This window comes from Passer montanus, unplaced genomic scaffold (assembly GCF_014805655.1).
Source record: "Passer montanus isolate IOZ18808 unplaced genomic scaffold, ASM1480565v1 scaffold3, whole genome shotgun sequence".
NCBI classification, from domain to species: domain Eukaryota; kingdom Metazoa; phylum Chordata; class Aves; order Passeriformes; family Passeridae; genus Passer; species Passer montanus.
In genome coordinates, this window is record NW_024367707.1 from 15,076,757 (window position 1) to 15,104,478 (window position 27,722).

The 27,722-nt window shown below is 42.5% G+C and overlaps 2 protein-coding genes across 4 annotated transcripts in view; one reads left to right on the plus strand and one right to left on the minus strand.

The window, feature by feature from the left end:
- Positions 1-17,151, plus strand: part of NAXD (NAD(P)HX dehydratase) — a 50,460-nt gene extending 33,309 nt beyond the window's left edge. The window contains 5 exon segments of the mRNA XM_039714211.1: positions 3,131-3,181; positions 3,262-3,366; positions 3,688-3,808; positions 12,291-12,411; positions 14,917-17,151. Coding sequence (XP_039570145.1) covers positions 3,131-3,181; positions 3,262-3,366; positions 3,688-3,808; positions 12,291-12,411; positions 14,917-15,067 — 549 coding nt within the window. The 3' untranslated portion in view covers positions 15,068-17,151.
- Positions 17,152-18,185: 1,034 nt separating this feature from the next.
- The window catches only part of CARS2 (cysteinyl-tRNA synthetase 2, mitochondrial), a 42,713-nt gene continuing 33,176 nt past the window's right edge, over positions 18,186-27,722 (minus strand). For all 3 annotated transcript variants that reach the window (XM_039714122.1, XM_039714120.1, XM_039714121.1), the window contains 4 exons: positions 26,706-26,829; positions 24,669-24,767; positions 21,045-21,278; positions 18,186-18,360 (listed from right to left, as the gene is read on the minus strand). In XM_039714122.1, coding sequence (XP_039570056.1) covers positions 18,286-18,360; positions 21,045-21,278; positions 24,669-24,767; positions 26,706-26,829 — 532 coding nt within the window. In that variant the 3' untranslated portion in view covers positions 18,186-18,285. The remainder of the gene's footprint in view (positions 18,361-21,044; positions 21,279-24,668; positions 24,768-26,705; positions 26,830-27,722) is intronic.

Consider the following 27,722-nt stretch of genomic DNA (forward strand, 5'->3'; position numbering starts at 1 on the left):
AGAATTTTGGCAAAATTCCTTCCCTAGATTGCTTATAATACATTTAAGAGAACAGTTTGGAAGGATAAGGACTCCTGTGATCTGGTGTCTTCCTTCAGACTTCCTTACTGACTCTGTTGGGGAAATCTTTTTTAGTTTAAGAACATCAAGTGTCATGAAAGGCTGGCTTACTGAAGTTGACATACTAGAATAAACTGGTGATTCATATTAGTGGGAAGTGGAGCAGTAATCATTTTAAGTGTACTGAAGGAGTTTGCTGAAGCTGCTAATGTACAAAAGTATTCTAACCAGTTAGAAAACCAGGCTGCAGCAAAAGGTATTTGTACCTTCAAATGCTGGGGGAGGATGAGCTTGCTGAGATCTGGGTCTCAGTGCCCTATGATATCTTATCAGAAGAGCTTAGTATCATTCAAAAATAATTGAGCTGTTGGATCTGTAACATGCATTTATACAAGGAAAATACAAACAGCAAACACAAAATCTGCTTGCTAGATCCACAGCCTTGTTTTATTATTACAAAGTGAGCCAAGTTAAACATAATTCTTAATGAACTTAACACAGCAGGGGCAAAGCAATGCAGCTTCTGTGAAGGGAAACTGAGCTGTACACATCTGTGCAGATTAACATGAATGAATTAAGAAATTACTCTCTCATACATTTCTTGAAAGCTTTGATAGTAAGGTACTCTGGTTTTCAGAATGCCGCAGTTAATTGTAGGTATGTTTTAAGACTCCATCCTCACACAGCTGTTAAGTGTGCTTGCCAGTAAATTTGAATAACTTAGCAGTAGCTGAACAGTATGAGTTGTGTAAAAACTCATACTTGCAATTGGTTCAAAATTATTCAGGTAGCTGAGTATAAGAGAAGACTGTGGTGTTCCCTAGGGATCTCAAAGCAGAAAGGCAGCTGGCAGTCTGACACACAGCCCAAGTTGTGCAGGTCTCTGTTGGAAAGGTTTCTGTTCTCTAGCAGCTTCTGCTGTAGCCGCAGCTGTGTGTTGAGACAAGTCCTCAGGCTTGGAGCAGTGGATATGGAGCATGCTTCCAAACTGCAGACAGTGCCCAACAAAGAAAATGGAAGGGAAATACTTTCCATTGGTATTGGAAAAATCAGAGTCAGGTAGTAATGCTTGTAAGGATATGTATATGTCATATGTAATAATTTACAGGGACCTAGGTGGGTGGTGTTTATTTTGACCATTATACAAGAAAAGAGAGATGTTCAGTACCCTGAATATTAATTAAAAATTGCTTTCTTATTCCTTACATCATGTCTTGCTAACCTGTGAAGCTCAGTGCTGTATGACAGCTAATCTGAAGAGCTTAATAACATTCAAAATTAATTAAAATTTCAGATGGATACCATGCTCTGTTATCTTATACAGGAAAAAGATAAGATAAACCCTCCAGCTTCAAAGATGAGTTAGTAATAACCAGTGCTGAAGAAAACTTGACTGTTGGCCACTGTTCATTAAAAAGCCTGAGGATCAGTCATTGCTGCTGCTGGGTTAGGCGGGAGAACAAGGGCAGACAGTCTGCTCAGAGATACTGCTTGCTGGAAAGAACACTTTTACAAATGGTCTGTTGCCTGGGCCACCTTGGTTTTGCTTTCAAAGCATGAAACCTCCAGACACACAGGTGAAATGACATCATGCATACTGCTCATCTCAGATGTTTGTTTGTACATAAACTAATCCTGCAGTGGGGCTGTCAGCAGCAAAGCAACTGAAGTTAGTTATTATAGTTATTGGTAGATTTCTATCAAGGCAGTACTCACTGGGATTTCTCTGGTTTTTTTTTAATTGGAGATGTATGTTTACTATGTGTGATTTGTGTTGGCATTACATGCCTCCTACAGCAGGCAGAGTGGGTGAGATTGCTTGTTTGTTTGCTTGTTTGTGGTGGGTTGACCCTGGCTGAGTGCCAGGTGCCCATCAAAGCTTCTCTGTCACTCTCCTCCTCAGCTGGACAGGGGAGAGAAAATACAACAAGAGACTTGTGGGTTAAGATAAGGACAGGAGAGATCATTCACCAGTTACTGTTATGTTGAAGTGTGTGCAACAGACTCAGCTTGGGGAAATTGAGTTTTATAACAAATGAGATCAGAGTAGGATAATGAGAAATAAAACTAAATGGTCAAATACCTTCCCTCCACCCCTTCCTTCTTCCCGAGCCTATTTTAACTCCAAAATTGTTCATTTCCCTGCTGTTAGTGGTGCAGGGGGTTGGGAAATGGGTACTCTGGTCAGTTCATCACATATTGTCTCTGCTGCTCTTTCCTCCTTGGGGGCAGGGCTCCACGTTCTTCCCCTGTTCCACCATGGGGTCCCTCCAACAAGAGACAGTCCTGCACAAACTTCTCCAGTGGACTTCCCATGGACTGCAGTTCTTCACAAACTGTTCCAACATGAGTCCTTCCCATGGGGTACAGTCCTTCAGGGGCAGACTGCTCCACTGTGGGCTCCTGTCTCCATGGGGCCACAGGTCCTACCAGGAGCCTGTTTCAGTGCATGCTTTCTGTGGGGTCACAGCCTCCTTTGGGCATCCACCTGCTCTGCTCCCCTGTGCATTTCCATGGGCTGCAGGGGCACAGCTGCCTCACCATGAACTGCACCACAGGCTGCAGGGCCTGAAACACCTCCTCTTTCTTCTTCACATGTCTGCAGGACTGTAGCTTTCACATATTTTCACTCCTCTCTTCTCTGGCTGCAATTGATTCAGTTACTTTATCCTGTTTTTAAACCTATGATCCCATCACTGTTGCTGGTGGGCTTGGCTTGGCCAGTGGCAGGACTGTCCTGGAGCTGGCATTGGCTCTGTTGGACATGAGGGAAGCTTCCAGCAGTGTCTCAGAGAAGCACTGTAGCCCCTCTTCCCCTTCCCAAAACCTTGCCATGAGTACACAATACACATACCAACTCTGTGGACACTTAAACCAGGGAGAAAAGATTGTGACTATTAAATTACCTGCTGATATGAAAATGTTCTACATTAGTTTGTAGAATATAACAGATTTTTTTCTATCACTTTGTAAAAACAACTTGCATGGTCAGATTTATTGTATGAATTTGGTTTGGATCTTATGAAATCTAAATTAACAAGCATCTTAAAAGTATCTGCCTTTTTTGCAGGGTATTATAGAGAAATCAAAAGTGAAAGGAATTCCTATCATTATTGATGCAGTAAGTATTTTCTTTATTTCAGTCACAGTGGTTTAACATTTAAGAATCTATTCAGTAAATGTTCTTACTGTGTTTTGCAGGATGGACTGTGGCTCATTTCCCAGCAGCCTTCTCTTATTCAAGGCTACCAGCGAGCTATTCTTACTCCAAACTACATGGAGTTCAGTAGACTGTATGAAGCCATGGTGAGCTGCTTGCCTTTTTGTCCTTGAAAATAAGTAACTTATTACTGGCTTAAATATTATGTACTGCTTCTTGTATATGAAAGAAACACTTTCTGGGTTATTATTTCATGGGATGATTGCCACAGAAATCCATATTCTTAAACTGAGCTCTATTTTAAAGACCCATTTTCATGCATTTTTAACATTGCAGTGGGTATAGAAAAACATACACAGACTGATGATGTTGCTTTTTCCCCCCCCATGCATATGTAACTAGCATGTGTTAGAATATGTTGTTCTAGTACCAAAATATGTACTGTGTATGGAATTCTTGTGTTGTAGCTTAGAGACCCCGTAGACAGTAGTGATCATCATGGATGTGTGCTAAGACTCAGCCAAGCCATGGGGAATTTGACAGTTGTGCAAAAGGGAGAAAGAGATCTTATTTCAGATGGAGAGAAGGGTAAGTGAAACCTTCTGCTTTTAGCAATGTGACTTTCTGTTCTGTTTTCTTTCAGTCAGAGTCCAGTAGAGTGTATGGCAATTGGCAGTATTCCCCTGAAGATTGGAGGGATTGCTGCCTTTGCTGATCACCTTTAGATGATTTCTGTAAATTAGTACCTTAAAAGTGCAACTAAATTTATTTGCTGAAAAGAGTTGCTGATTATATTTCGCATTCATTGATGTTATATTTTACATTACATGGTTATTGAGAAATTAATTATTTAATCTTTGTGAACTATTTGAAAGTTCTTTATTGAGTTGGTTTATAGTTGTCATTGCTAAATTGATACAAAATAATATACAAAATAATCCTGTTAGTTCAGGATGTATCAGTATGTGTGAGAAGTGAAGATGTCTTGCAGCTCATGACCTGCTCAGTTCCTTGATGCTGTCCATCATGGGGCTGCAGATTAGCTTGTTCATACATAACTTCTCAGCAGCCCTGACAAATTAAAAATTAATTCTAGATTGCCATTACAACAGTCTCATACCAGTATGGTTTAAAGTATACTTAATAAAATTAGCTGCTTGTTTGATGCTTTTTATACTGATCATGTACTGTGATCAGTATAAAATTAATTCACGAGTGCCTTCATCACATTTTGCCTGCATGGTCTTATTTCACATACATAACAAGCAGCAGCTCTGCTTTTAATTACTTGAAATGCTAATCTCTGATAAATGTTTATGCTACTTCAGAACTGTTTTGTATATACAGCCAATCTTTCATTACTGGGAGCCATGGAGGTCTTTTATACCAGAAAAGCAGATGTAATATGACAACTGGTTTGTGCAGAGCCACCTTCCACATACCCCATTAGGGCAGATACTGTAACAGACTGTGCAACAAGTGGGACTTGGAAGCAATGTGGTGACATCTGTGTGGGAAAGGACCTTCCTCACACAGTACCCAGCTTTCCCCACAGGAAGAATTTTTTGTCATATTTGCACTTGCAGCAGACTTGATTTGTAACCATGGACAGTCAGGCCAGGCTTAAGGGTGGATGAACTCTGCCGGAGGATGAAATGTCTTGACTCCAATTTATGCCAGCTAGAGAGCTTTAGAGCATTGTATTTGTCTTCTTCCTCTGCTTTTATGTCAATAATGTTCTTTTTATACAGGATTGTTGCTTTTTAAATGAACATTGGGAAGACTGGGTGAGCACTTTAGATTGAGTACATTATCTAGTATCTGTCTGTTCTCCTTTTGAACTCTTGAGATAAGTGTATCCCCACACCTGCTGGAGAGAAAGGACAGGTCTCCAATGTCTCTTGTCATGAAGGATTTAAAAAAAAAAACAACCAGGAAACAAGTGAATTTCCTTCCAGTTTCAATTTTGAATGTTCATTTGTGGCACAAGTTCACATATGTCTTGTATGCTTTTGGGGCTTTTTCTTGGTTTTATTTTTTCCCCATCTTGTTATTTGTCTCTGTTGTGTTCTGGTATTTTCTTCTACTAATGAAGTGGCTTTTGGTTTTGAAATAAAAACAGTTCTGTGCCTTTATAGTAGTTCATTGATGTCCAGCTATAGGCTGCTTTCTTGTTTTTACCTTGGTGTTATCACTGGTGCTTTGTTGGATTACAAACATTACAGGCATCATTGCTGAGCTGAGAAAGAAGGTTATAATGTCTGTAACAAGAACTGTTTTTAGAGTTTGCATGACTTTGAAGGAGGTTCTTGAGAATTTTGCAGAAACTGCAGACTTCACCTTCCTTTTAACAACAATGTTCTTTGGGTCTGATCTGCTGGTCATTTTAAAAAAAGCTTCTCAAATGCAAAATTACATTGAGAAAGGAGATTCTTCTGTGTGCTCTGTGGCAAACATGGAATATGTTGTCCTGTTACTGACCTTGAATTCTTCAGATTATTTTTTTTGCTCTTGTTTTTCATCTGTCTCTTCTTTTGATCTGATGTCATTTTTTTCCAGCTAAGACTACATACATCAGGGAAATCCAAGGTTATTGGGTCGGGCCAGTGTCCTCTGAGCACAGTCAAACATTATGAAAAGATCTGTGTACTCCTCTTGCCTTTTATTTGTCATGTCATCATCCATTTGTAGTGCATAAGCCCTACCTATTAGGCATTTCCTGTTTGGCCTCCTGTGTTCAGCATACTGACACTGTAGTTTGCATATATTACTTTCTCCTTTGGGAAAATACTGCATGTGTGCTTTCCAGAAAAAAAAAAAAAAAGAAAAGAGAAAAGTAAGTCTCAGTGCTCTCCAGGAAAACCAGAAATCGAGAAATTGCAAACTTAACTGTGTAACTTTAGTGTTTTATGCTTAGTTGTTGAGGAAGGAAGGCTTTCTGAAGGTGCCAAATTTTGCAGTAGGAAAGACTGGGTTTGTGAATGCTTTATAGCTTAGAGTGATTGTAGTGGTTATTTTCACTGTAGTTTTATTCATGAGTCTGTAGGAAATGCAGCAGACAGTTTACTTCTGCTGCCCGAAGACAGAAAGGGTTACCAGGTGATTTGGTGTCAGGTATTGCTGAAGAATTACTCTCATCAAAAAGCTTTGTAATCTATACAGAAAGGCTCAGTAAATTCTGATTGGAAGCTGAAGTTTAACAAATTCAAAGTAAGATTTAGACAAATTAACTAGTACAGCCACATACCTGAAACTTTGCTAGATTCACAAACTTTGAAGTGTCTGGATACCTCTAAAGTTTGTTTTCACAGATCAGACTAGATGGCCTCAAAGTCACATACTGTCCTCTGTGAAAGCAGTAGCAGCCCTCCAGTATAAAGGAGGTTTTTCTAAAATTTGTCTCCAGTTCAGTAGTGAGCTGCCAACTGGCCTGTAAACGTAATCACTGAGATTTTAAATTAAGTTTTATATACTCTTTTTCTCTTTCCTTTTGCAATTTCACATTATAGCTTGGTCTACAGTTGTTGATTCCCTGCTCTACAAAGATGAGCTTCACCATGCTCTTGGTAGGTGATATCAGTGCCATCACTGACCAGGGTAGGAATGAGTACTCAGCCTATGGGTAAAAGGTAAGTCAGCTTTTATTCACTATGGCACAGCTCTCTAAGGTTATCTTTTTATTATTCTTTGGAGAACTGGTCAGTAATAAAGTGTGGTTATACCAGCCTTAGTTCCTAACATGTTTAAAATTTGGTTAGGTCCTTGAATTAGAGTATTTGTATTTTGGTTTTTAAACATTATAGTGAGTTTTTCTGTGTTTGACCCTCCTCCCTTCCAAAAGGCAGGTTTCATGGGAACCATGTCGCTACTACCTGGGACTACTTCTACCTGGAACCAGTAGCCAAATTTGGTTTCTCTCTTTGGTTTCTTAGGCAGAATCCTAAGTACTGGCTATGGGGTAAAAAGCCAACTCTTGCCTTAAGTCCCCAAGTAATGCTTTTAATTCCAGCTGTTCATCTCCCCACACAGCTGGAAAAGAAGCTGTCACTGACTGGCTCACTCACAGCTGCTGAGCAAATCTCATCTAGATTTATAACTGAGAGATTTATTAGTGAGAGGCAGCACCTTTGTCTCCAGTGCTGCTTCTGCAGAATGAGCACGATGAGGAGGTGATGGTTCCTGTCCCTGGTGCCACTGTGCTGTCTCTGGCAAGTGCAGCCCAGCCAGCTTCCCCCTGGCACTGTTCACCTGGCCCCTGGCTCCTGTGCCTATCCAACAAAACTAGTGGAAAATGTGGGTCATTTTCATCTCAACTTAAACTGACTGCTCTGTTGCACTCAAGGACTTACCTAAGTTTTAAAAGTGTGATTAGGAAATAAAAAAGTATAAGCACCCTTTATATAAAAGCCAACTTACATTTTCCACATCAGTTGAGTTGTTTCTCCAGCCAGAGTCATTAAACTTGGTTTCCCTGTCTGTATGCACTCTGGGACATGTTCCTGGGAATTCATGATCTCCAGCTATTTGCTTTTGTGAACTAACTTGCAAAAGGAAAAAGATAAATTTCTTACTAGTGTAAATACATGCTAGGTCAGAGATGTATATTGGTAAGAGATTTTACTAAAAATCTGATATTGGTGTGAATCTTGCATTGATGGGGCAAAATGATCCTTGGTAGCTGCATTATTTGCATAGAAAATGGAAATCTTAAGCCTTTTAATTAAACTGGAGTGTGTTTGTTGTGTGGGGTGGCTGTTAGCTGATTGATCCAGTTGGGTCGTATCAGAAGTTAGAATGGTGGTGTCTCATACATGGATTCCTGACCACATTAGGGTGAGTGTAATCCTCCTCCTTTCTAAGAGGAAAACAAGTGCAAGGAATTTGTTCAAGATGTCTGAGATTTAGGAGTTAAATTTAAATCTCCAGTCTTTCAGTCTGCTGTCTCAATAAATGTGATATTTCACATAGGCTCTTCAGCCTTCTTGACCATCATCAGAGCACCTAAAGTATCCTATATTTCACATGCCATGCTCTAAATGAAAAAGTAAAAACCACCCAGAGATTCATTTATATTTTTCACTACTGGGTGAACATGGTGAATCAAGAACAAGCAGACACACACTATCTTTTGTACTTAGAAAAACTTCATTTTTCTAACTGTGATGTATCTGGGGGCTGGCATGGTAATTGGTGCTGCCTCCATACAGCCATATCAAAATCTGTGCTTCCCAGTTAACTTGTAGTGCTTGAAGTCAGCAAAACTACTACATTGTGATTTTTTTTTTCCTTCAAAGAGAGAACAGCTATTTTCAATTATATAACAGACTTGTGGTTGTTTTTTTTTTGTTTTGTTTTGGTTTGGTTTTTTTGTTTGTTTGTTTTTTTTTTTATTAAGCATACAATGCCCATAAATAGGTAATTCTGGACTTTTGGCAGCAGGAAATTTGGGCTGGGAGTTCTTTCAGCTTAAAAGTTGGCAATGATACAGCTAGGTGTGACACCATGGTCTGAATGCTTTCACAAATTTTAATGTGTATCTTACCATCACTCCCTTTTCAGCACTACTGAAGATATCGTAAACATAGACCTACTAAATGACTTGGCCGTAGTTACCCAGAAAGTCTGGGGCAGAGTTTTGAATTGTTTGAAGCCCAAAACTCCTGAATTTTACTTTACAATATTCTATCAGTGTGACAGCCTTCTGTTTTTTGTTTCGGTTGCACTCAGTACAAATTATTTCCATGGGTTTGGGTACACAAGAAATCCATGTGATTATATGTGAGGGACGTGTTGTATTTGCTGCCTAAAGCTCTGGCAATATTTATGTGGTGTTTACTTGCTGAGATTGTGTTGAAACTGTTGAATAGGACTGTGGCTGTTCTGACTCCAGCAGATCTCCTTGCAGGCATTTCTTTAGTGATGACATTTTTATTTCATCTAGCCTTTTCTTCTGATAGTGTATGTGTGCTGCATGGATAAGTCCGAGGGAGTTGGGTAATTTTTTTTTTCCCCCGAGAGTTACTTGGTATAGATCATCTTTCATTGAAAAACCGTCTGCTACTTATACTGGGGTGGGTTTTCTTTGATTCATTACCCTGAGAAATAATGACATCAGATTTGGTTGCTGAGACCTGCTAGAAGACAGAACTAGACATCCTGCTGTAACAGCCAGCTTGACCAGCATTAATTGTGTGTTTCTGTCAGTGGAACTATAACTGAACCTCTCCATTGTTTTGATCCAGACTGGTGTCAAACTAATTGACCTTAAGTGGCCCTGGCTGCTGCCTTTTCAAAACTGACACATTGTGGTGATTTCAGTCTTTGTAGTTTCCTTGTTGTCCCACATTCAGTGGTCTTGGTCTCCTCAGCTCTTCCAAGAACCTTGTTTCTGTGTTTGCTGATGTACATGCCCATCCCTAGTTGAACTGCTACAGCCTCACTGAACACATCAAAACCAGCTTCATCCTCATGTAGGCAGAGCACTGTGCATGTTTCCAGGGAACAGAGCTGCCCACCTTCTTGGCATCGTAGCTGACTCTTCAGCCACGTCCAGCTAATGGAGGTCTGGTAACACTGCCACTGGTTGTGACTGCTCAGTGCAGTGTAAAGGCATCACCCCACAGTCCTGAAAGGGATGGGGAGCTGTCCTCACAGCAGGGCTCAGACATGCAGTGGGGGATGTTGCACTGGCACAGTGTGAACACAGCAGTTTTGTTTTGCTGTTCTAGAAGGGTGAGAAAAGCATCCCATGTTGATTCGGCAGTATGGTGGTTTGTCTTGATGCACTGTGGGATTCTTTTTATATTTTAAAAGCTCTTAATAATGGCTGTAATTCAGAAGTGGTTTTAAATCCTTTTCCCATTGCCTGTCGTCATGTTCATCATCCTTTTATTTTGAGATGTTCTTTGATCAGCCGAGCCTCTGCACAAGAACTGTGTTATATCTCCCTCCTCATTCAAGTGAATTTCCTCTAGTTCTGCTTCTTTGAAGGTATTCCAAGGATTTGTTTTCCAGCATCTGTGTGCAGAGTACAAAGGTCTGCTTTTGTTGTTGCCTGTGAGTTAGTCTGCACATGTTTGAGACTTACTTTTTAAACCTTTTACAAAAGACCACTTCTTTTTTTTTTCTTTTTTTTTCTTTTTTTTTTTTTTTTAGCAGAGTATTATAATTGGCCTAGTTTGAGATCTTGCTTTCCTGTACAGCTCAAAAGTGACTGGAAGGTTGTGGGGCTACAGAATAGTGGCAGATGGTGACATACAGCTAATAAGCAGGGGCTTGTGCTCAGCTGTCAGTCAGAAGGCCCCAAAGCTTTTGAACAGAGGATTTCCATCCTGCCTCCTGCCAGGAGTTCAAGCCCTCAAAGTGAAAATCCTGTGAGATAGCATCTTCAAAGTAGTAGAATTAGAGGTAATTTCTCCAAAGCACTGTATTTAAAATAAAAATAAGAATAAATCACTCCACCTAAAAGGGCATACCTTCTTCAGATAGCTAACTCAGAAGGGCATTACACTTGTGAAATTTGACATTAGCTACTGCTCACTGAGAAACACATCCAGAATCTTAATTTGAGAGGGGGAGGGGGAAGGGGAGAAGAGTGATTGGGAAAATGAACTGCTGGCAAGGCTGCAGTGGTGTGTTCTGTGCTCCTGGTGACTAATGAATCTTTGCCCTCTCAGTGGCAGCAAACACGCACAACTGCCTGGCCTTGTGAGCCCCACAATTACTGCTGGAAGGATTACTAGGAAATGGAAGTGAAGTACAATTCTTTGCTGTTGCACATAACAAACTGGAAGGGATTTATTGGCATTATGTAGTTTTTTACCACTTGCGAGTTAGGAAGATGTATCTGCAAGTCCTTCAGTTCTGTGCAAATTTTTTCCTTTCGTTTGAGAATAAAATTTTTTTTCAAATGTTAAAAATATGGACAGCACTCCCTCTAAAACACCTGGGCTGCTGTATTTGTACTCTTTGGAGAAACCGAGCCCAGGCTTGAGGTAAGAGCTGTTGTCCAGGCAATGCCTGGACTTGCCTTATCCTTTGCTTGTATATTTGGCATGCTCAGCAGCACACAAGTGATTGTGTGCACAGTCCTGAATCCTGCAGCAGCTCACTGCAGATGCTGAGGATCACACTTGGCCAGTCATGATTCCACCAGCTCTTCCATCCTCCTAGGAGAGGAAAATAAATTTCTCCTGTTTTTTTTTCAGAGCCAAGCAAGAAAAAAAGCTAAGGGTAGGTACATACCCACAAGAGAGTTTGGAGAAGGGTAGCAGAATTGCTGCTGTTTTCTTTTTATGTGCCTTATATGTCCTCCAGGCTTCCTGCTTGGGCTTGTTGAGAGTGGAGAACAAAGGAGTTAAATGTAGTGAAACCATTTGTGTGTTCCTCATAGTTAAAGCTGCACAAAGAGATCAGTTTGATCAAGGTCCTTTGTATATTTAAAATAGAAATGTAACATCTGATATCCTGACACAGCCTGTCCACAGTGACACTGCTGACAGAAACATACACGGATGGTGAGGACACTGTCCATTGGCAGAACAAAAATAAATCTGTCTTGCATGTGCTTTTTACAAAGCCTAAGGAAAGGGCTGTTTCAATAAAATATTTTTGTGATGGATATGGTAGAACATTTGAGATTTTAGTTCTGTTTTGCATTTGCTTTTTGTAAGCACGTTGGTTTACGTTGGCAAACTGTGAAGGTCAGAGACACTGAAGAGTTACGTTTGTGCAATGGCTTTGTGGAAGGATCTGGTTCAGTTTGGGGTGATGGCTCATGATGCCACATAAATAACTAAACTCAACTGTGCAGGCTGAGTGAAGTGGAAAAAGTGTGTGCATTGTGCAATGTTACGTGCAAAGGATTAAAAGATAATGAGGAAGGTATTTTTAAAACTGTTAATGCATTTTTTTAAGAACAGTGTATTTCAGCGTATTCTGCTGCCTGTGTTAAGTCTCCCACCTGTTAGTTGCTGTGTGCCTCAGAGGGTGGCCCTTGCAGCTGCAGTGCTGTCATTGCAAACAGAGGGATAAAAGCACATGACTCTGGTTTTGGTTTGTGTGTTCACAGTACTTGTGTGCAGTCACGAAGGAAGCAGCCGGCGATGTGGTGGACAGGGGGACCTCCTTTCTGGTTCTCTTGGAGTCTTGGCACACTGGGCATTTGTTGCTGGAGCTGAAAAAACAAATGGGTATGAATATTAATTAATCACTTATTGCTGTGAGCCTGTGTTCACCTATGGTAACTGTTGTAGACCTGCTATTTTATAAATTTCCAAGTGAAATTTGAGATTTTGGTAAGAAAATATCCATGTACTTTTAAAAAGAGTGTTCTAGAGCAGTCTACATAACAGTAATAATTATAGTAAGACAAACTCTTCAGTAATCTAGCATCTCCCAAGTCTGGGGCAGAAGAAGAGCCTCTGGATCTGTTCATAAGGACATTTATGTATGAGGTATGTGTTTTCAAAACAATTGAATGTAGGCAGAAAGTAGAAAGGATAAATAAGTGGTAGTCATTGGCAATAACATCTCTTTAATTCAAAAGACATGTTGTTTGGCTTTGTTTTTTTCTATTTTGGTGAATCCTCCTGCATTGTGGCTATGTAATTCAGTGGGGCAGGTATGTTAAAACTTGCAAATAAAATACAACTTCAAAGAGAGTAAATCTTTTCAGGCCAAATGGCAGTCCACTTTGGTTGTTTATAAAGCAGCCATGCAGATGGCTTTTTAGTTAAATTACATCAGTTCCTGCTGAACTAGCTGGTTCAGATAGTCATGCAGTCTTTCTGTGAAAGCATCAGCTTCAAATAAAGTTGAAAGGAATGTAAGCAGTCAGGGAGTTACAGTCTCTCTTTTCAGTAAGTCAGGAACTGTGGAAGCTTGAGGAGTGGAGACCTGTAGTCTTTGGGATGCTGCATGTGCACAGTATCAGATGTCCCTGGGAATTATCCAGGCTGTGTTTGCGTTACCACAGGGGCACTGCACAAGGTGCCCGAGGCTTCAGAATTCTAAAATCTAACACACACAATCTTGGTTTCCTTTGTCATTCTGGGTATCTGAATTTGCAGCTGCCACTAAAGGAGGAATTCTGTTTTAAGTTGTTAAAAGAGTGACTTCATTTTTGCATGGGGTGCAGCACAGCAGTATTAAATTGCTGGAGAGATTAGCAAACACAGCATGTGTTTTCCAGGCACTCCTGACTTGAGCTCCTGTGGCTTTTCTAAACAGCTCGCTCAGAAACTCCTTTATTTTATAGATGAAGGGAAAGTATAATTGGCATCAGCAATGCATTGTGTCTCCTGCAGTGGTGTTAAGGTGACCCTTCAGACACCTGCTGTACCAATCCTGCCTGCCTCATGTGTTGCAGGAAAGGAGGAGCTTTTTGGGTTCAGTGAGTCAGGGCATCTGCTTGGAGACTGCACTGCAGGCAGTCCAGCCAGTCCTTCCAGCTTCTGCCTGGCTCTGGCATTTCGAAATGGCTCTGTACAGAGAGGTTTTCAAACACTGAGATTGCACTGGCTTTTCAGGGGTGCTAGTGGTACCTGTAGGTAGGATTCCTCACTTGAGTAGAGAGGATGCTGATGTGTTTGATGCTTTAGCTGCCTTGAGCCCAGGAGCCTGTACACAGCTCTTGTTTCACAGCAGTATTTGGGCATCCAGGATTACTCTCAAGGTGGTTTAAATACACCTGCACCTTGATGAGCACATGGAAATTTTGCTTAGGTAGCATCTAATTGTAAAGTCATGTCCTGCTTTGTCTGTGTTTTACATTGTGATCCTTCACAAAACTCTCACTTGGCAGAGGAGTCAGGAGGTCTTCAGTGTGTTCCAGGCAGCAATGCTCAGCTGAGGCTGAGCTTTGTGAGGTTTTTGATCTGCCAGACCTGGAGCACAGTTGTTTTCTGTTTTAAGGCAGCTTATGGCAAGCAGCCTATGACTAGATGCTCTGGAGGTGAAAGGTAGAGGTGGCTCTGGACTGTGCTGGCTTCTCTGGGAGAGGTTCAGCATTACAGGTCTGGGTCTGGGTGCACACTCTTGGGCAGTTCATAAGTGTGTAGAGGCATTACAGCAGTGCTTTAGCTTGTGTTGTGGTCTTCACTTGCCACTGTACCCCTTTTAAGCTCATCTAATGAAGTCCCTGGGGCAGTCTCTGTGGCCCTGCTGAAAATAATTTCTTGTCTGCAGCCCCATGACCTTCCCCCACCCCTGCAAGACAAAAACTAAATGGAGTTACCCAGAGAATGGAGAGGAAAGGGGGTGAAAGGCTGTCGGGTGAGCCTTTGGTCTTCCTCTGAAGGAAAGCATGAAGCTTCACATCAGTAGAACTAGACATGGAGCACCTTCCCCACTGCTTATGGCAAGCAGCCTATGACTAGATGCTCTGGAGGTGAAAGGTAATTAATCTTAAAAAATCTTAATCTTAGAAAATCTTAAGCCTGTTGGCCTTTTGGGTGCTTTGGCCCTGGTGGTGTTTCTCACTCAGTCACATGCTGTGCCATGGGTAGGGAAGTACTTGATTCAAAAAAATCAGATGAAGATGCTCTGCAGTGCAAGAGTGAGAGCATGTTTGCTTAAGAGGCCTTCCTGGCAATGCTAACATTTATGGGTATAATGATGTCCACCACCTCACAGATTGCACAGATGTGTTGGAATTCTCTTTATAATGTTGTTTTTTGGTTTTTTCTTCCTTTCAGTCAAAATCCCTTTCTAGTGGCTGCATTTGGAGCTTGCTCTCTCACGAGGCAGTCTAACCACCAAGCCTTTCAGAAATTCGGACGTTCAATGACAGCCTCTGACATGGTTTCAGAAGTTGGAACAGCTTTTAACAAACTTTTTGAAACCTGAAGCCAAAGCAGCAAAGAAGAAAAGAACAATGACTGCAAGAGTAATTACATGTACCGTAGAATTTACATAATGCACCCTTTCAAGTGCTGTAGCAGCATTGGTATGTTAGGTAGATTTTTTTTATTTTTAAGAATAGAAAAATATGATTAATGTAGATATTTTTTAAGAGTTTGGAATACAAAAATGTTTTGGCTGAAATAAGCTGTAGTTGCAGATCTGTTATAATATAATAAAACTAAACTGAAAGTATTCCTCTGTTCTTTTTGATAGTTATTGAGCAATAACTAAAGTGTGAACAGCAAAAAAAAATGCACTTAATACTTAGATAAAATTCTTCCACCAGCTCAACTGAATTTCTTGGATTTCTCCAAGGTTGTCACTTGTCATTCTTAGACCCTCTGTCTAGAATTAGCTATTGCACTTCATTTTTTGCTATGCTAGTAGAGTAAGAAGCAAAACGTAAGCCTCTTTGGAAAGGGAATGCATGAGAGTTGCTGTAGATTTTGAATGTAATTAGTTGCCTTTTCCCATTCCCGGTCCTAGAGGCAGCATTCATTTAGACAAGGCATCCCTTCCTGCAATGTCTTGTTAGTTTTTTTTAAAGGTTCCCCCTTGGCGGAATAAAGATACGCTATAGGTATCTTGGCAGTAAAATTCATTAATAATTAGGCTTACCTGGAAAAGAAATAAATTTGTGTTTCTTTATCTGGTCTTGACTTGGTATAATGAACTTGTGAAATTGTCATTTGGAGAGGTACTAGGTGGGGCACGAAACTCAGTGATACCCAGCAGAACTGGTTCAGCTCTCAGTGATCATGGAAGAGTGAAGTGCTTCTAAAATTCCAGCTGCCTGCTGGGTTAGAGCTCAGAGCAGCCCAGCACACAGATCTGTAGGTGGACAGCGATGAGCCAGTGGGAATACAAGTTGAAGGAACAAAAGGCAGCCCACGGCTCGTACCTGTGCCTTCAGAGCAGAGTGCAGGCAGCATGTGCTGCAAGTCAGAGGCAGAAACAGAAATAGGGTGGTCAGTCTTTGAGCTTCAGGTGAAGTACTTAGTTTTGCAAAAAGCAGGACCTTTTAGAGCAAAAAGCGTAGTGGCTTTTACTTGATCTTTGCAGGACAGACAGACACTGATCTGGTGCACTGGCAGAGCAGGCAAGCATTAGGTGTAAAGCAGAACTTCCATGGGATTTGCACGGGACCATTCCTTTAATTTTTGGAGATTCAGTCAAAGCTTGTAGAGACTGAACCTGATTGGAGAGGGAGGCAAGTTCCTGCAAAGAAAATTTAAATGGGTGCTGCCCTTGACCCTCCAACCCAGCTCCAAGTGTTGCTGCTCATTGTAGTGCCAGAACAATGATGAAACGCATCCAGTTCCTGCAGTGGATGTTGCCTTTCAGCACAGCCACCCCTGCAGTGCTCCCAGCTGGAATGTGGTGTCCCAGACCACTCAGACTGTTCTCATTCCTTGCAATAGCTGCCTGCAGAAAGCACCCAGAATCAGAAAGGCTACTCCAAGTATTTTCCTTCAGCCCTTAGAGTTGGTATTTATGGATGCACTGTGACTACTACCTCACCCTGATGCATTTTTCTTTTTCTTTTTAAACCAGTTACCTATTTTTAAAATAGGATTTGAAGTGTTTGCTTGTGTTACTCTATGAGGGTTCACAGACTACTCTTAAGAAATGAGGTTTTAGTGTTTAATTTAAGCAGTTTTATAAACTGTCTGCATCTTTGGGGAAAGTTAAGCTATTATTTCCCTCCCTTAAAGGTATTTGAGAAACCTGACTACTTTAAAATGAAATCAGAAAGTTAAAACTGATTTTAAAACAGCTACTGCCTTTAAAATAAGTGATTTTTCTCTTGTGATTAGAATATCAGTGGTATTATACACTAAATGACGTGTAGGCAAAGTCAATCAATTAACAGAGCTCAGTACAGATTTCAACTTGCCCTGTTGGTTTTAAAGCTACACAGAAGTTGTAACTGTTATTCACTAATGTATATTAATTGTTACAATTTTTAAACATTCTGGAAATGTAGCAGTTTCTTTTGGTAGGAAATAAAAATAATAGCAAATTGACTGGACTTTTGTTTGGTGTGTGCTGATCCCATTTCCCACAGCAGCTGAGCTGCTGCTCACCATTAGCTCTGTTTTGCTAGAACAACACTGCCACGAACAAATGTACAATAGCAGCTGTGTCAAATAAGCACCTGTGCCCCAGTGCTGAATGAAGAGACACCCCACTCTTCTCTGGAAATACAGATAGTGGAGAAAGGGAGCAGAAAAAGAGCTACACATTTTGGTCTCAACAGTATAAAAGAAAGCCTTTATCCTTTTGAACAGATACTTTGAAAACACACAAGTGCCTTGTAGATGAACCCATGTTCTTGGTTTTTCTGTTTTTGTAAACTGATTTAAAGAAAGTGGAGGTAGCAGGTAAGTACCAGCCCTGTATCAACACAGGCCCTAGAACACAGGTCAGCTCAGGTGTCAGAGATCTGCCCACAGGTACAGCAACCATGGCCAGCAAAAAGTAACTGAACAGGTTAAACTTACTTTATACTAATACATATACATCCTAATTTTATCTTCCCAATTCTGGTGAGATCCTGAGCATACTAGAAGCCCAGTGCTAGAGAAATCTCCTTGTATTCTGTGCAAAAGCAAACAGAAGCACCAAGCCTTACAGGTAACTGGATACCATATTATTACAGGTAAAGGTTTCACAGGATCAAAGAAGCACCACTGCAGTAAGGAAATACTTCAAGGTTAAAAGTATCCCCCATTCCTATATCTGAGAGAAACCGAACTGTCAGACCAACAGGCATAAAACTTAAGTGTTTTCACCTTAAAAACAGGCCTAAGTTCTTGCCTCTGCCTTCACTCTGTTTAAACTCTGTCTCAGGTCAGCAACACGGGGTGAGGGCAGGTGAGCAGCCTTAGGGCTGGGGCAGTTCCTGCAGCAGAACAGACCCATGCCTCGTGGTGTTAAATCAGTGCAGCTGCTCCTGTGCTGCCTTGCATTCTGGATGCTCCCACCACCTGTGCTGCAAGCCCTGTGTTTATTTACCAAGTACTAGTGCCAACAGTTTTGCTCAAATTACATGCTATCATTTTTAGCCATTCTGTTCAACAGATTTTATTTTGAAAGAATTAGTATTTACAACAGTTGCTGAAGTAGCTGAAATAAAAAACAAGTCCAAGGATGAAGGATCAGCTTTTTTTCTCAGTCTGCTTCTCTGTCTGGCCTCCTTCCACAATTTCCCAGGTTGAAACAGCAGCTCTGTCCTGTAAGAGAAAGTAAGCAGGTCAGTCCTGCCCAACTGGATCACAGGTTTTTTTAACCAAGATTCACTCAGCAAAGCTATTCATCCAATTGAGCAAAAGAGGTGGCAATACAATCTCACAGGAATGCCACTGCTACTAATAATGCTCAGAGTTGTAAAACAAAACTAGACAATTTTTCCTAGCTCAGAGGGAAGAAATACAGAGTAGAAATGTCACCTCTTCAGTGTGGAATGCTGCAGTGGGTGCAGCCTCTCACATGAGTAGCTACACTCAACTCATGCAATCGTATTTTCAAGTCTCAATGGCTCATGTTCCTGAAAAAATCTCAATACATACAAATATAGTGCTAAACATGTTTAATCTGAACTCAGGACAGAAGCCTGTTGGTTTTACTCTCTGTAATGTGATACTGTCATATTTTTGAAAGGCAATATTACAGCTAAATTAAACATTCTATTTAGAACCAGCTGTTTGATTGCAATGGTTGAAAATGAAAGTTAATCTGAACATAGACACACAACAATGTTCCATGAGAGCAGCTGGAATTGTTGAATCTTTTTTTACATGCAAATCAAAACTTTTTGATGCCTAAATACATTTTACTTGGTACCACAGGTTCCAAGCATGCCACAATGACAGGAAAAGACATGGATTTTTTTAAATCAGTCTGTTGCAAGATATGTAACTTCAGCCAACATCCTTTGCAATGAGCAACCTGACAGAAGAAACCAGACTAGGGAAATGACAAGCTACAACCTGAAGGAGAAACTACCCTTTCTACAAAGCTGATTTTTAAGAAAATTAAGCTTCTATTCAAGCCACACCCTCCCTGCCCTGCCTCCAACCAGGGGGTTCCCAGTCTGCACTGGATGGAGCTGAGGCTTGTCTGCTTCATCTGTTCTGCTGCTTTTCCACCTCCACATGGACTTTAGAAGTTGCTGGCTTGCTTGAGCCTCATGTGACAGAGGGCAGCATGCTGGCATTAATGCATGTAGATGAGAGGTTCAAACATTTTGTGGACATGAGGGCCTGGACAGAAATGAGAAATTCACATAACTTCCTCAAGCAATTATTAGGCAAGCAGGACCCCTGTTAGGTGCTGTTTTACCGGGGCATTTTTGGCATCAGCTGACCCAGCCAGGCAGACTCATGCTGAGCAAGAGGGTGGGGAGAGCCCTGCTTTGTGTAGGCTGTGTCTTGTTGCACATGTGCTTTGGTGAGCCTGTGTGAGGAAGTGCAGAGCTGCCTCACTCAGTCTGCAGGACTCTTTGGGATCTGCAAAAGCAAGGTATAAGCTAACTTCACAACACGCCTTCAGCTACTTCCACAGTGTCAGCAAAAAAAGCAGGAGTTCAGCTTTGGGTGCTTGCTCTGTGTGTGCTCGTAAGTGCATTTGTGCTTCGTCTTCTGGAGCAATCTAGTCTGGGATAGATTATGCTGAGCTTCAGGTTATTAAAATTTTTTTAAATAAATGGAATGGTTTGAATCCTTCAAGCTCAAGACTAATTTGTGAGGTTTTTAAATGTAAATCCCCTTAAAAACAAACCAAAACAGATCTGCAAAAGGATGGAGGTGGAGCTGCAGCAGGCTGCTTCCCCAAGACTGTCTCAGCGTAGTTGTTGCATTTGCAAACTTGCTTGACAGGTGAGTGTAGTAGGGATTTACAAACAAGTTAAAGGCAGCAGATGTTGCAGCTTCCCTTTCCTTCCACAGGTGCAGCTCACCACCAGCACCACGCTCTGCCCTCAGCCTGGTTTTTGCCGGCACTCTCGCTGTCATCCAGGAGAGGAGAGCCCTGACAAGGGACAGCCCTCACGCTCGGCAGCGGGAGCGGATGTGTGCTGACACTCCCTGATGTCACTGTGCTTTCCATCCTCCCACTGGCAAAACATGGAACCAGACTTGCCAGCATCAGTTCCCAAGGAAAGGAAAAATGAACAGTATGAACTGGATGGAGGGAGAGAATGTGGAGGATTATTCTGCGCTCAAGGAGCAACACTGACCCTCGCCTCACAGAGGAAAGAAGGGCAATGACCAAGAGAACTGGAAGAAGCAGCACTTTAAAGAAGCAATGCAGGTCCTTGGAACCAGGAGAAGGCAGTAATGCCATAGAGGGTCTTCTCTCGAGCCAGAGATGCCATTGAGATAATGGGAAAGAACACTGGCATTAGGTGTAGGCTAAAAGTAGAAAGCAGGATAGAGAGAGGAGCGATACAGGAATCAGGCAAAGTCCCTGTGGCTCAGGAACAACTGGAAATGAAGCTGCTGAAGATGGAAGAGGCTTTCTAATGAAGACTTATTTTTGGTGGGGAGTGTGGGGTAGGTAGAAGGAAGGCATTATTTTCACAACTCTGTTTACTTTCCAGTTCCTTTGCAATCTTTTTTTAAGACTGCACACATTCCTCACACCCTTCCTTCTGGATTGAACTTGGGCAAACTTAGGGATTTCTGAATAACATGAGATTTTCATATTATGAGTGCCTTGCATGGAGACACGAGGCTGAGGGGGAGCAGAAGAGAAGGCAGCAGTATAGCCAAACAGGGGCTTGACTTCCAGCTCCTGCTCTGCAGTCACACAGGAAGCAGGGCACCACACCACAAGCTGATGAAGGGGAGTGAAGGACAAAAATATGCGTTATCTTAAAAAGTGACTGAGCCTCACAAAGAGGGTTACTGTCTTCTACCTTTATGTGGATTCCAAAGGCAGCAAGGTCTCCACGCAGACTGTCACAAGCCTCCAAGAGGGGCTTTCTCTCCTGCATTAACTGCTTCCTCTTCTCCTTCTGCTCCTGTTTGGGTTCCTCGGCTCCTGCCGTTTCCGGCAGAGCCAGCGCGTAATGCCGGACCTTCGAGCGGAACCTCACCAGCTCTTCAATGACATTGGAGAGCACTGCAGACTTGTCTCCTCCCACAACCACCTAGAAATCAAACAGGGCTTTACAAACATCTGATATAAAAAAATCAACATCTGATATTAAAAAAATCAACCCCATCTCCACAGCAATGTGAGGCTTTATCATCTCTCTTGGTTGTGCACCTTCCATATATTGGTAGGATTAAAATGTCACCATCTCACTAATGCTGGACAAAAAGTCACAGTGGGGTCACACTTGGAAATAATTCAGCATATTCCTGCACAATAAAGCATTTACCTTGGAGCACAGTGCTCTCACATGAACACAACACACAGCATAACCCAAGTGGGGAACTTATCTCCACAGGAAATCTTGGATATGCCAAAATGTGTGTAACTTAAAAAGGGATCTGACAAGTTAATGTAAGAAAGGCCTGGCAACAGGAATCCAACACAGCCAAGGAAGCCTAGCCACCAGTTCAGACAGTTCCTTGGCTATAGAAGTCCAAAGACACAGAATACACCAGCCCCTTACTCTGTCTTGGAGTTCCAGACCACCTTCAGGAAACACAAATCAGGAAAAGTATGTTGGCTTTAAGTCTCCAGTCCATCCTATCTCTTCTCCTTTCATCTACAGAAATCCTTCCCATACCCACAGAACTTTCATCTGACCCACCTTACCCAATAATAAGTTTCAGCCACTCAAGAAAACCTGACAGAAGCAGCAGCTACTGCACACAGGGCGTGGATATTTCCTGGCTGCAGCCGAGCCCCTTCCTCCCCTCAGCCACGTCCAAGCATCCCTGGCCCCTCTGGCTTGGCAGGAGTCTCACTGGTCAATGCCTCAGGAAAGGAACAGACTCCTCCTCCTGCAGAGTCCTGCTCCAACAGCTGCCAGGACAGGAGCTTGGGAGTTGGCTGAAGAGGAAGGCCACTCCTCAGCACTGGCACAGCCAGGCTCCTGATCTCACCCCTGGCAGAGAGACCTTCCCTGTTTCTCATTAGAGGCAAACTCCCAAGGGGGAGCAAAAGGACAAACCTCCAACAAACAAGAGAACCTCACCACAGTGTTTTATCACTAGGACACAAGAGCAGGAGCACAAAGCACACCAAGGCCACGGGCAAAGCTTCTGGCAGCATCATCTGGGAGCAGAAGGGCAGCTGAGTAATTAAAGCCAGAAGGGACTGGGTTTAGTCACCAAACAGCAGGATGGAAACGAAAGGGAGCAGAGCTTCAGAGGTCACAGACAAAAAAGAGGAGCTGGAGGAGGAAGTGAGGGAGAAGCTGTTGAAGATAAGAGTGTGAAATGCAGTGAATTCCCCAAGCTTTCAAAACATGCAACCACACTAAAGAAAAAGTTTATGAGATTGAAAAAGGTAATAAATCTAAGTGTCAGAACACTCCACAGTAACCTGTGGCAGGATAAATACTTAAATACAGAAGGGAAAGCCATGATGATGGGAACAAGAAACATGCCTCTACAAACACCACTGAAAGAATTCAAACCAGGCACCTGGAGTGAGAGCCTTCAAAAGGAGGAGCAGCTTTAGGGGATGAACCAGTCTGCCACATAAAACAGCCTCTCAGGGCTGATCTCAAAATTTCTGGCCCTTGCTTATTCCACAGATTGGCCCCAGCTGCACCTGCAATACACTCAACACTCTGGACTCTTTGGGGAGAGCAAAAGCTTCCCAGTTCTAAAACAGGCACAATGGTTTTCACTCATCACCTTTCCAGATGGATTCATCTTACCTGCCTGTGGATAAGATCTTCTCTTGCCAATGCAGAGGGAGAGACAGGCTCTCTTACTGTAATACAGCCACTAGACTGAGATGAGCCATTCCTCAGCATCCCCACTGATGACTTCAGAAGCACAGGCAGCCACACTAGGCTGATTAGCTGAGATGAATCCCAGCCCAGGAGCAAGACAGACCCACAAGCTACATGCAAACATCCAAATGAGGGGGCCCAAACACTGCTGCCTGTATCCTCTGCACTGTTAGCACAGCAGTGGCCAGGCCAGGCAGCCCTGTCCCACACATGCCAGCACCCACTGTGGTCAGGGACTGCTCCTGGCAAGCTGCATGCCTGGGGCTGCCTGGCTAAGAGGCAAGAAAGGCTGGATGCTGAGCTGTTCTGGCTGGTCTCAGAGTCAGGGAACAATCCCTACACCATTTTATTTATTAAACTGTGGTAGCCCATGGACCTTTCTGATAACGACTTTGACAGATTCATTTACTGGAAGCTGAAAGAGCAGAGGAACAGAGAGGAGTCTGATGAGCTGCTCCTTTCTTCCTGCTTATCTCAGACCAGCATCTTCTGCTGATCCTCCTGCCACACAGAGAAAGGGACTAGCACAGCCTAAAACAAAGAAAGGCATTCAGATACTTGTTTCAGCAGAAATATAGGTGCAGCAGATGCCTGCATGCAGACAGCCCAGAATCTGGAGGAATGTCTTTGCCATCCAGCTAACAAAAAATGTAAGTGTTTAGTATGCCACTAAAATTAACATGCAAACTACAGGCTGTGAGGAGTAACACACAGCCAAATCACATCCAGACACTGTTTTGAAAGTAATTTTGTGACAAAATCCATGGAGACAAACTAAATAAATGCATTTACCACTACACTGCCTGATTTTTGGAGGATGAATACTGTTATATACATTTTCTTATTCTCTTCTCCCCCTCCCCAAATTAACAGTTCTATTTTGCATAACAGTTTCTCTACAGAAAGTTTTCCACTACTTTGCATTCAGCTCCATATTTGAGGAGAGGAGCAAAGAACACCCTGCTATTCTCCAACAGTGAAGTCTCATTTCAAATGCTTCCATACACTGGGATATCACCTCCAAACTGACGACTTTCTTTCCTGTTCAGTACGTTGCTCTGAACTGTTTTTTTTCAGCTCTCCTTTTTTTCCTCTCCCCATTCCTATCTTTCCAAGAACTAGTTATGTAAGGGCCCCATCCCCAGCTCACTGTCCTCCCCTCTCCATATCCCCCCCCATGGCTCAAGGCAGAGCAGCCCCTTCCCCTGGCTTTCTGCAGAGGAGTGGGATCCCTCACAACTGCAAATATTCACACAGCTATTGAAGCCAGCCTGGATGCAACCATCAGGAAGAAGAGGAAAAGCTGGGGAAAGCCAGAGACATTACAGGACAATTTAAATGCCTCCAATGCCTTTTTCTTGTTTCGTTCCTCTGTCTTTCATTTCCACAGCAAAACTGGTGCAGAAGTCACATGGGAGTACTTCCAAGAACTAAAAAGCCCACACTTTGTACCACCTGCTCATAATACTCTCCTAAAACATCACAGGAGAATCTGCAAGCCGTGCAGAAAGGTTTACTAAAACCATAAATAACTTTGTTACATCTGATGCTTTCAGAAAGCACTCTATGAAACACAGGGGCTGCTACCATATCCTCGAACACACAGAAGAGGTATTTCATTACCTGTCTTTCTCCAAAGGACATCCCAAGGGCACTGAAAAAGCCTTCAATATAGGAAATAATGCTTCCATACACAACAGAGCTTCTAGGAGATCCAGCATCCTGTTTAGAAAACACTCAAAAGAGATTGTCCAGTCAATACACATTACAGAGCCCAGCATCTCTCTGCAGCCTAGTCCACAAGGGAAAACTACTACTAATTATAAAGATCTACCTCCATCAGGAACACCTGCCCAGACAAGCAATCTTACAGAGATACAAAAGCACCTCACAGCACAAAGGGAAGGGATTTAAGTAAACAAGGGAAGGGAAGAGCTTATCACTAGCCTGCGCAGGCAAGAAGAGATGTGAGAAGCTGCCACACATTACATGTGTGCAGTAAATTAGAACTAAAAATAGCACTTCTGGGCATGAAAGGGCTGTGTGTATAGAAACAAAACAAAAAGAACAAAATCCCACATTCACAGGCACCTATAATATAAAAGGTTAAAAACAAATTCTTTGAGTATCTTATTGATTTGATCCATGTGGAGACCACTTTGAGACAGTGTATGGCATTTTGTCATGCCCTGGTAGCACCAGCAATCAGCAGCAGCAGCAACAATAAAATAAAGATTAAATGACAGAATGAGGAGCAATTTAAGGGACTAACCCTTGTCTAAAAAAATAAGAGTGATGACATGCACAAGCAAATCAGCAGCTGGTACTGGATTTTATCTGACATCTTCCTTAGGGCCTGAGATAAGCCATGATCTAAAATGTATAGGAATATCTGAACTGGGAGGAGCTGGAGCAGGGCACTGGGAAAGGAAAGGCACTGAAAAAGGAAAGGCACTGAAAGGAACAGAAGCATGACATCTAAGCTGAGAAATGCTTAGCAGGAAGGCTAAAGAGAGGCATAAGTAGTTATGTGGATTTACTCACAGTTCTTAGGGAGAAAAATTACACTCATGATAGAGAGGGAACACTCCAGACAGCTGGGCTGCACCCAGAAAAGCTCCACTACCTCAACCAGAAATCTGAGTCAGGTGCCCCACAAATATCCCATCCCATTCTCAACAAAACAACTGACAGGAGGAATTCAGGGGGAACAAGCAGTGACTGACAAAATGGGGTAGTTGTAGCTAAGAGTGGCAATGCCATTACAGATCCCTGCTGCAAAGTGTTTCAGGTCAGGGATCCGCTCAGAGAGTCAATTTGTAAAGATAAGGCTAAGGACAAAATTTAAAGCCAATGCCAAAACGGGACCAGAGCAAGGTAGGATTTCTAAACCAACAGGCTAATTCTCTCTCTTAAAACCAGTACATTACCATGTATACAACATTTCTTTTACTACACAAACATGGTGAACACGACACCATTACTCAAGGAGCACAGCAACACGGGTGAGGTGCTCACCTTGAGTAACAAAGGGAGCTGCTGGTAAATGGAAAACCCAGAAGTGCTTCAGATAGTGTTTATTGCTCAAGTCTTGTCCTGACCTACCACATTCTTTGTATCAGCATGAGAGATCTTAACAGGGTCTTAACTTGCCAAAAGCCATCTGAAGACAGACTGATGCTGATGCCAGTTACAGGAGACAGCAGAAGCCACTCAGTCCCCAATGCTGAACTCACCACCACGACTGTCCAGTGCACCTGAGGCTGCTGGCCAAAGCCCCTGCAGCAACCACCCCCCACCACTTCCCAGTTTAGCTTAATTTCTCTGCATGTATATTAAGCAAAGAAACAGGGTAAGAACACAGAACCAGCACTAAAATTAGCAGCATGTCACAACAGCTTTAGGACTTCCAAAAGCCTTAGGTATAAATAATATAGGGCAGCAGGAAAGAAACATCCTCTGGACACAACAGAGCACAAAACAATAGCCATGCACAATTCCTGTGATAGGGTCAGGACAAATGGGCTCCACTAAGGTCAAAAATTTATGGAGCTTTGTTTCTGCTGGTATCTTATGTGAACAATAAACTAATCTGTCTGCATTAAGCAGTAGGACAGTGGACAGCTGTCATTTTCTGATCTCTGTATCCTAATGGGTTACCTTAGTAACAGCCTTAAGCTGTCTGTTGCCATGGTGAATGAGGTCCATAATTGCTGCAACAGCCCTGGAGGTGTCAAAGTCATCTGCAAACGCAGCCTTCACGGTTACTTTTGTGTTGGCTAGCCTTCAAGAAGAAAAGGTAACATTTGAGATAAGACAAACAAGATGCCAGCAGTATGCTGAATTCATCAGCCATTCAGCCAGAGGGAGTCATTGAAAGGACACTGCCATCTCCTTCCCAGCTGTCCTGTGATGGGCAGTGCTGCACTCATCAGGGAGAATACATCTTTCTGCTGTGAAGGGAAAAATCTTTTGCATGTCAAAATCCTAAGTGTTATCCATTCAATAAATATACATGGCTAATCAGAGGGGCCAACAACAACAGAGCAAAGTTTGCCTCAAATCATTTAAAAACAGATGGAAAATGAGACTGATATTAAGCATATCAAAGATCTCACTGAGTTTTGGTTTTTTTCTCCAGCAGCCCATTAATCATGCTAACAGCATGTTTCTCTTCCAAAGGCACATCACAGGCAGCTCTCCAGTGCCTGGCAAGAAAGCTGTCCTGGGGTTGGCCAAGAATCCTGTTGTCAGGATCCGACTCAGAACCAAGCACTGCCTCCTCATCTCCCAGGGGAGCCCAATGCCAGTCCCAAGGTATTCCACTCACCATGGCCCAGGTGGAAAGGTCCACTGGCAATATTTGTGTAGCAGTGCCAAAAGCCATGGGAACCAGCACTGATCACCACAGAACCTGCACCACCAGCTGCAGCCACTGGGAGAGGGAGATGAGGAGAGCAGCAGGGATACATGGAGAGCTACAAACAGCTGCTGGCAACATGCTCCCACACACAGCCAGGTGAACCAGAGCTTGACAGCACTGGCCCAAGGATGCCATTTCCCAAAAAAGTCCAAGGAGCAGGGGAACCTCAAGCTGTCCTAGCATCTCTGGGGCTGTCCTGAGCCTTGTTTTGCCTGTTTCTGTAATTTTTTGCCTGGAATGCCTACCTCCCCTCA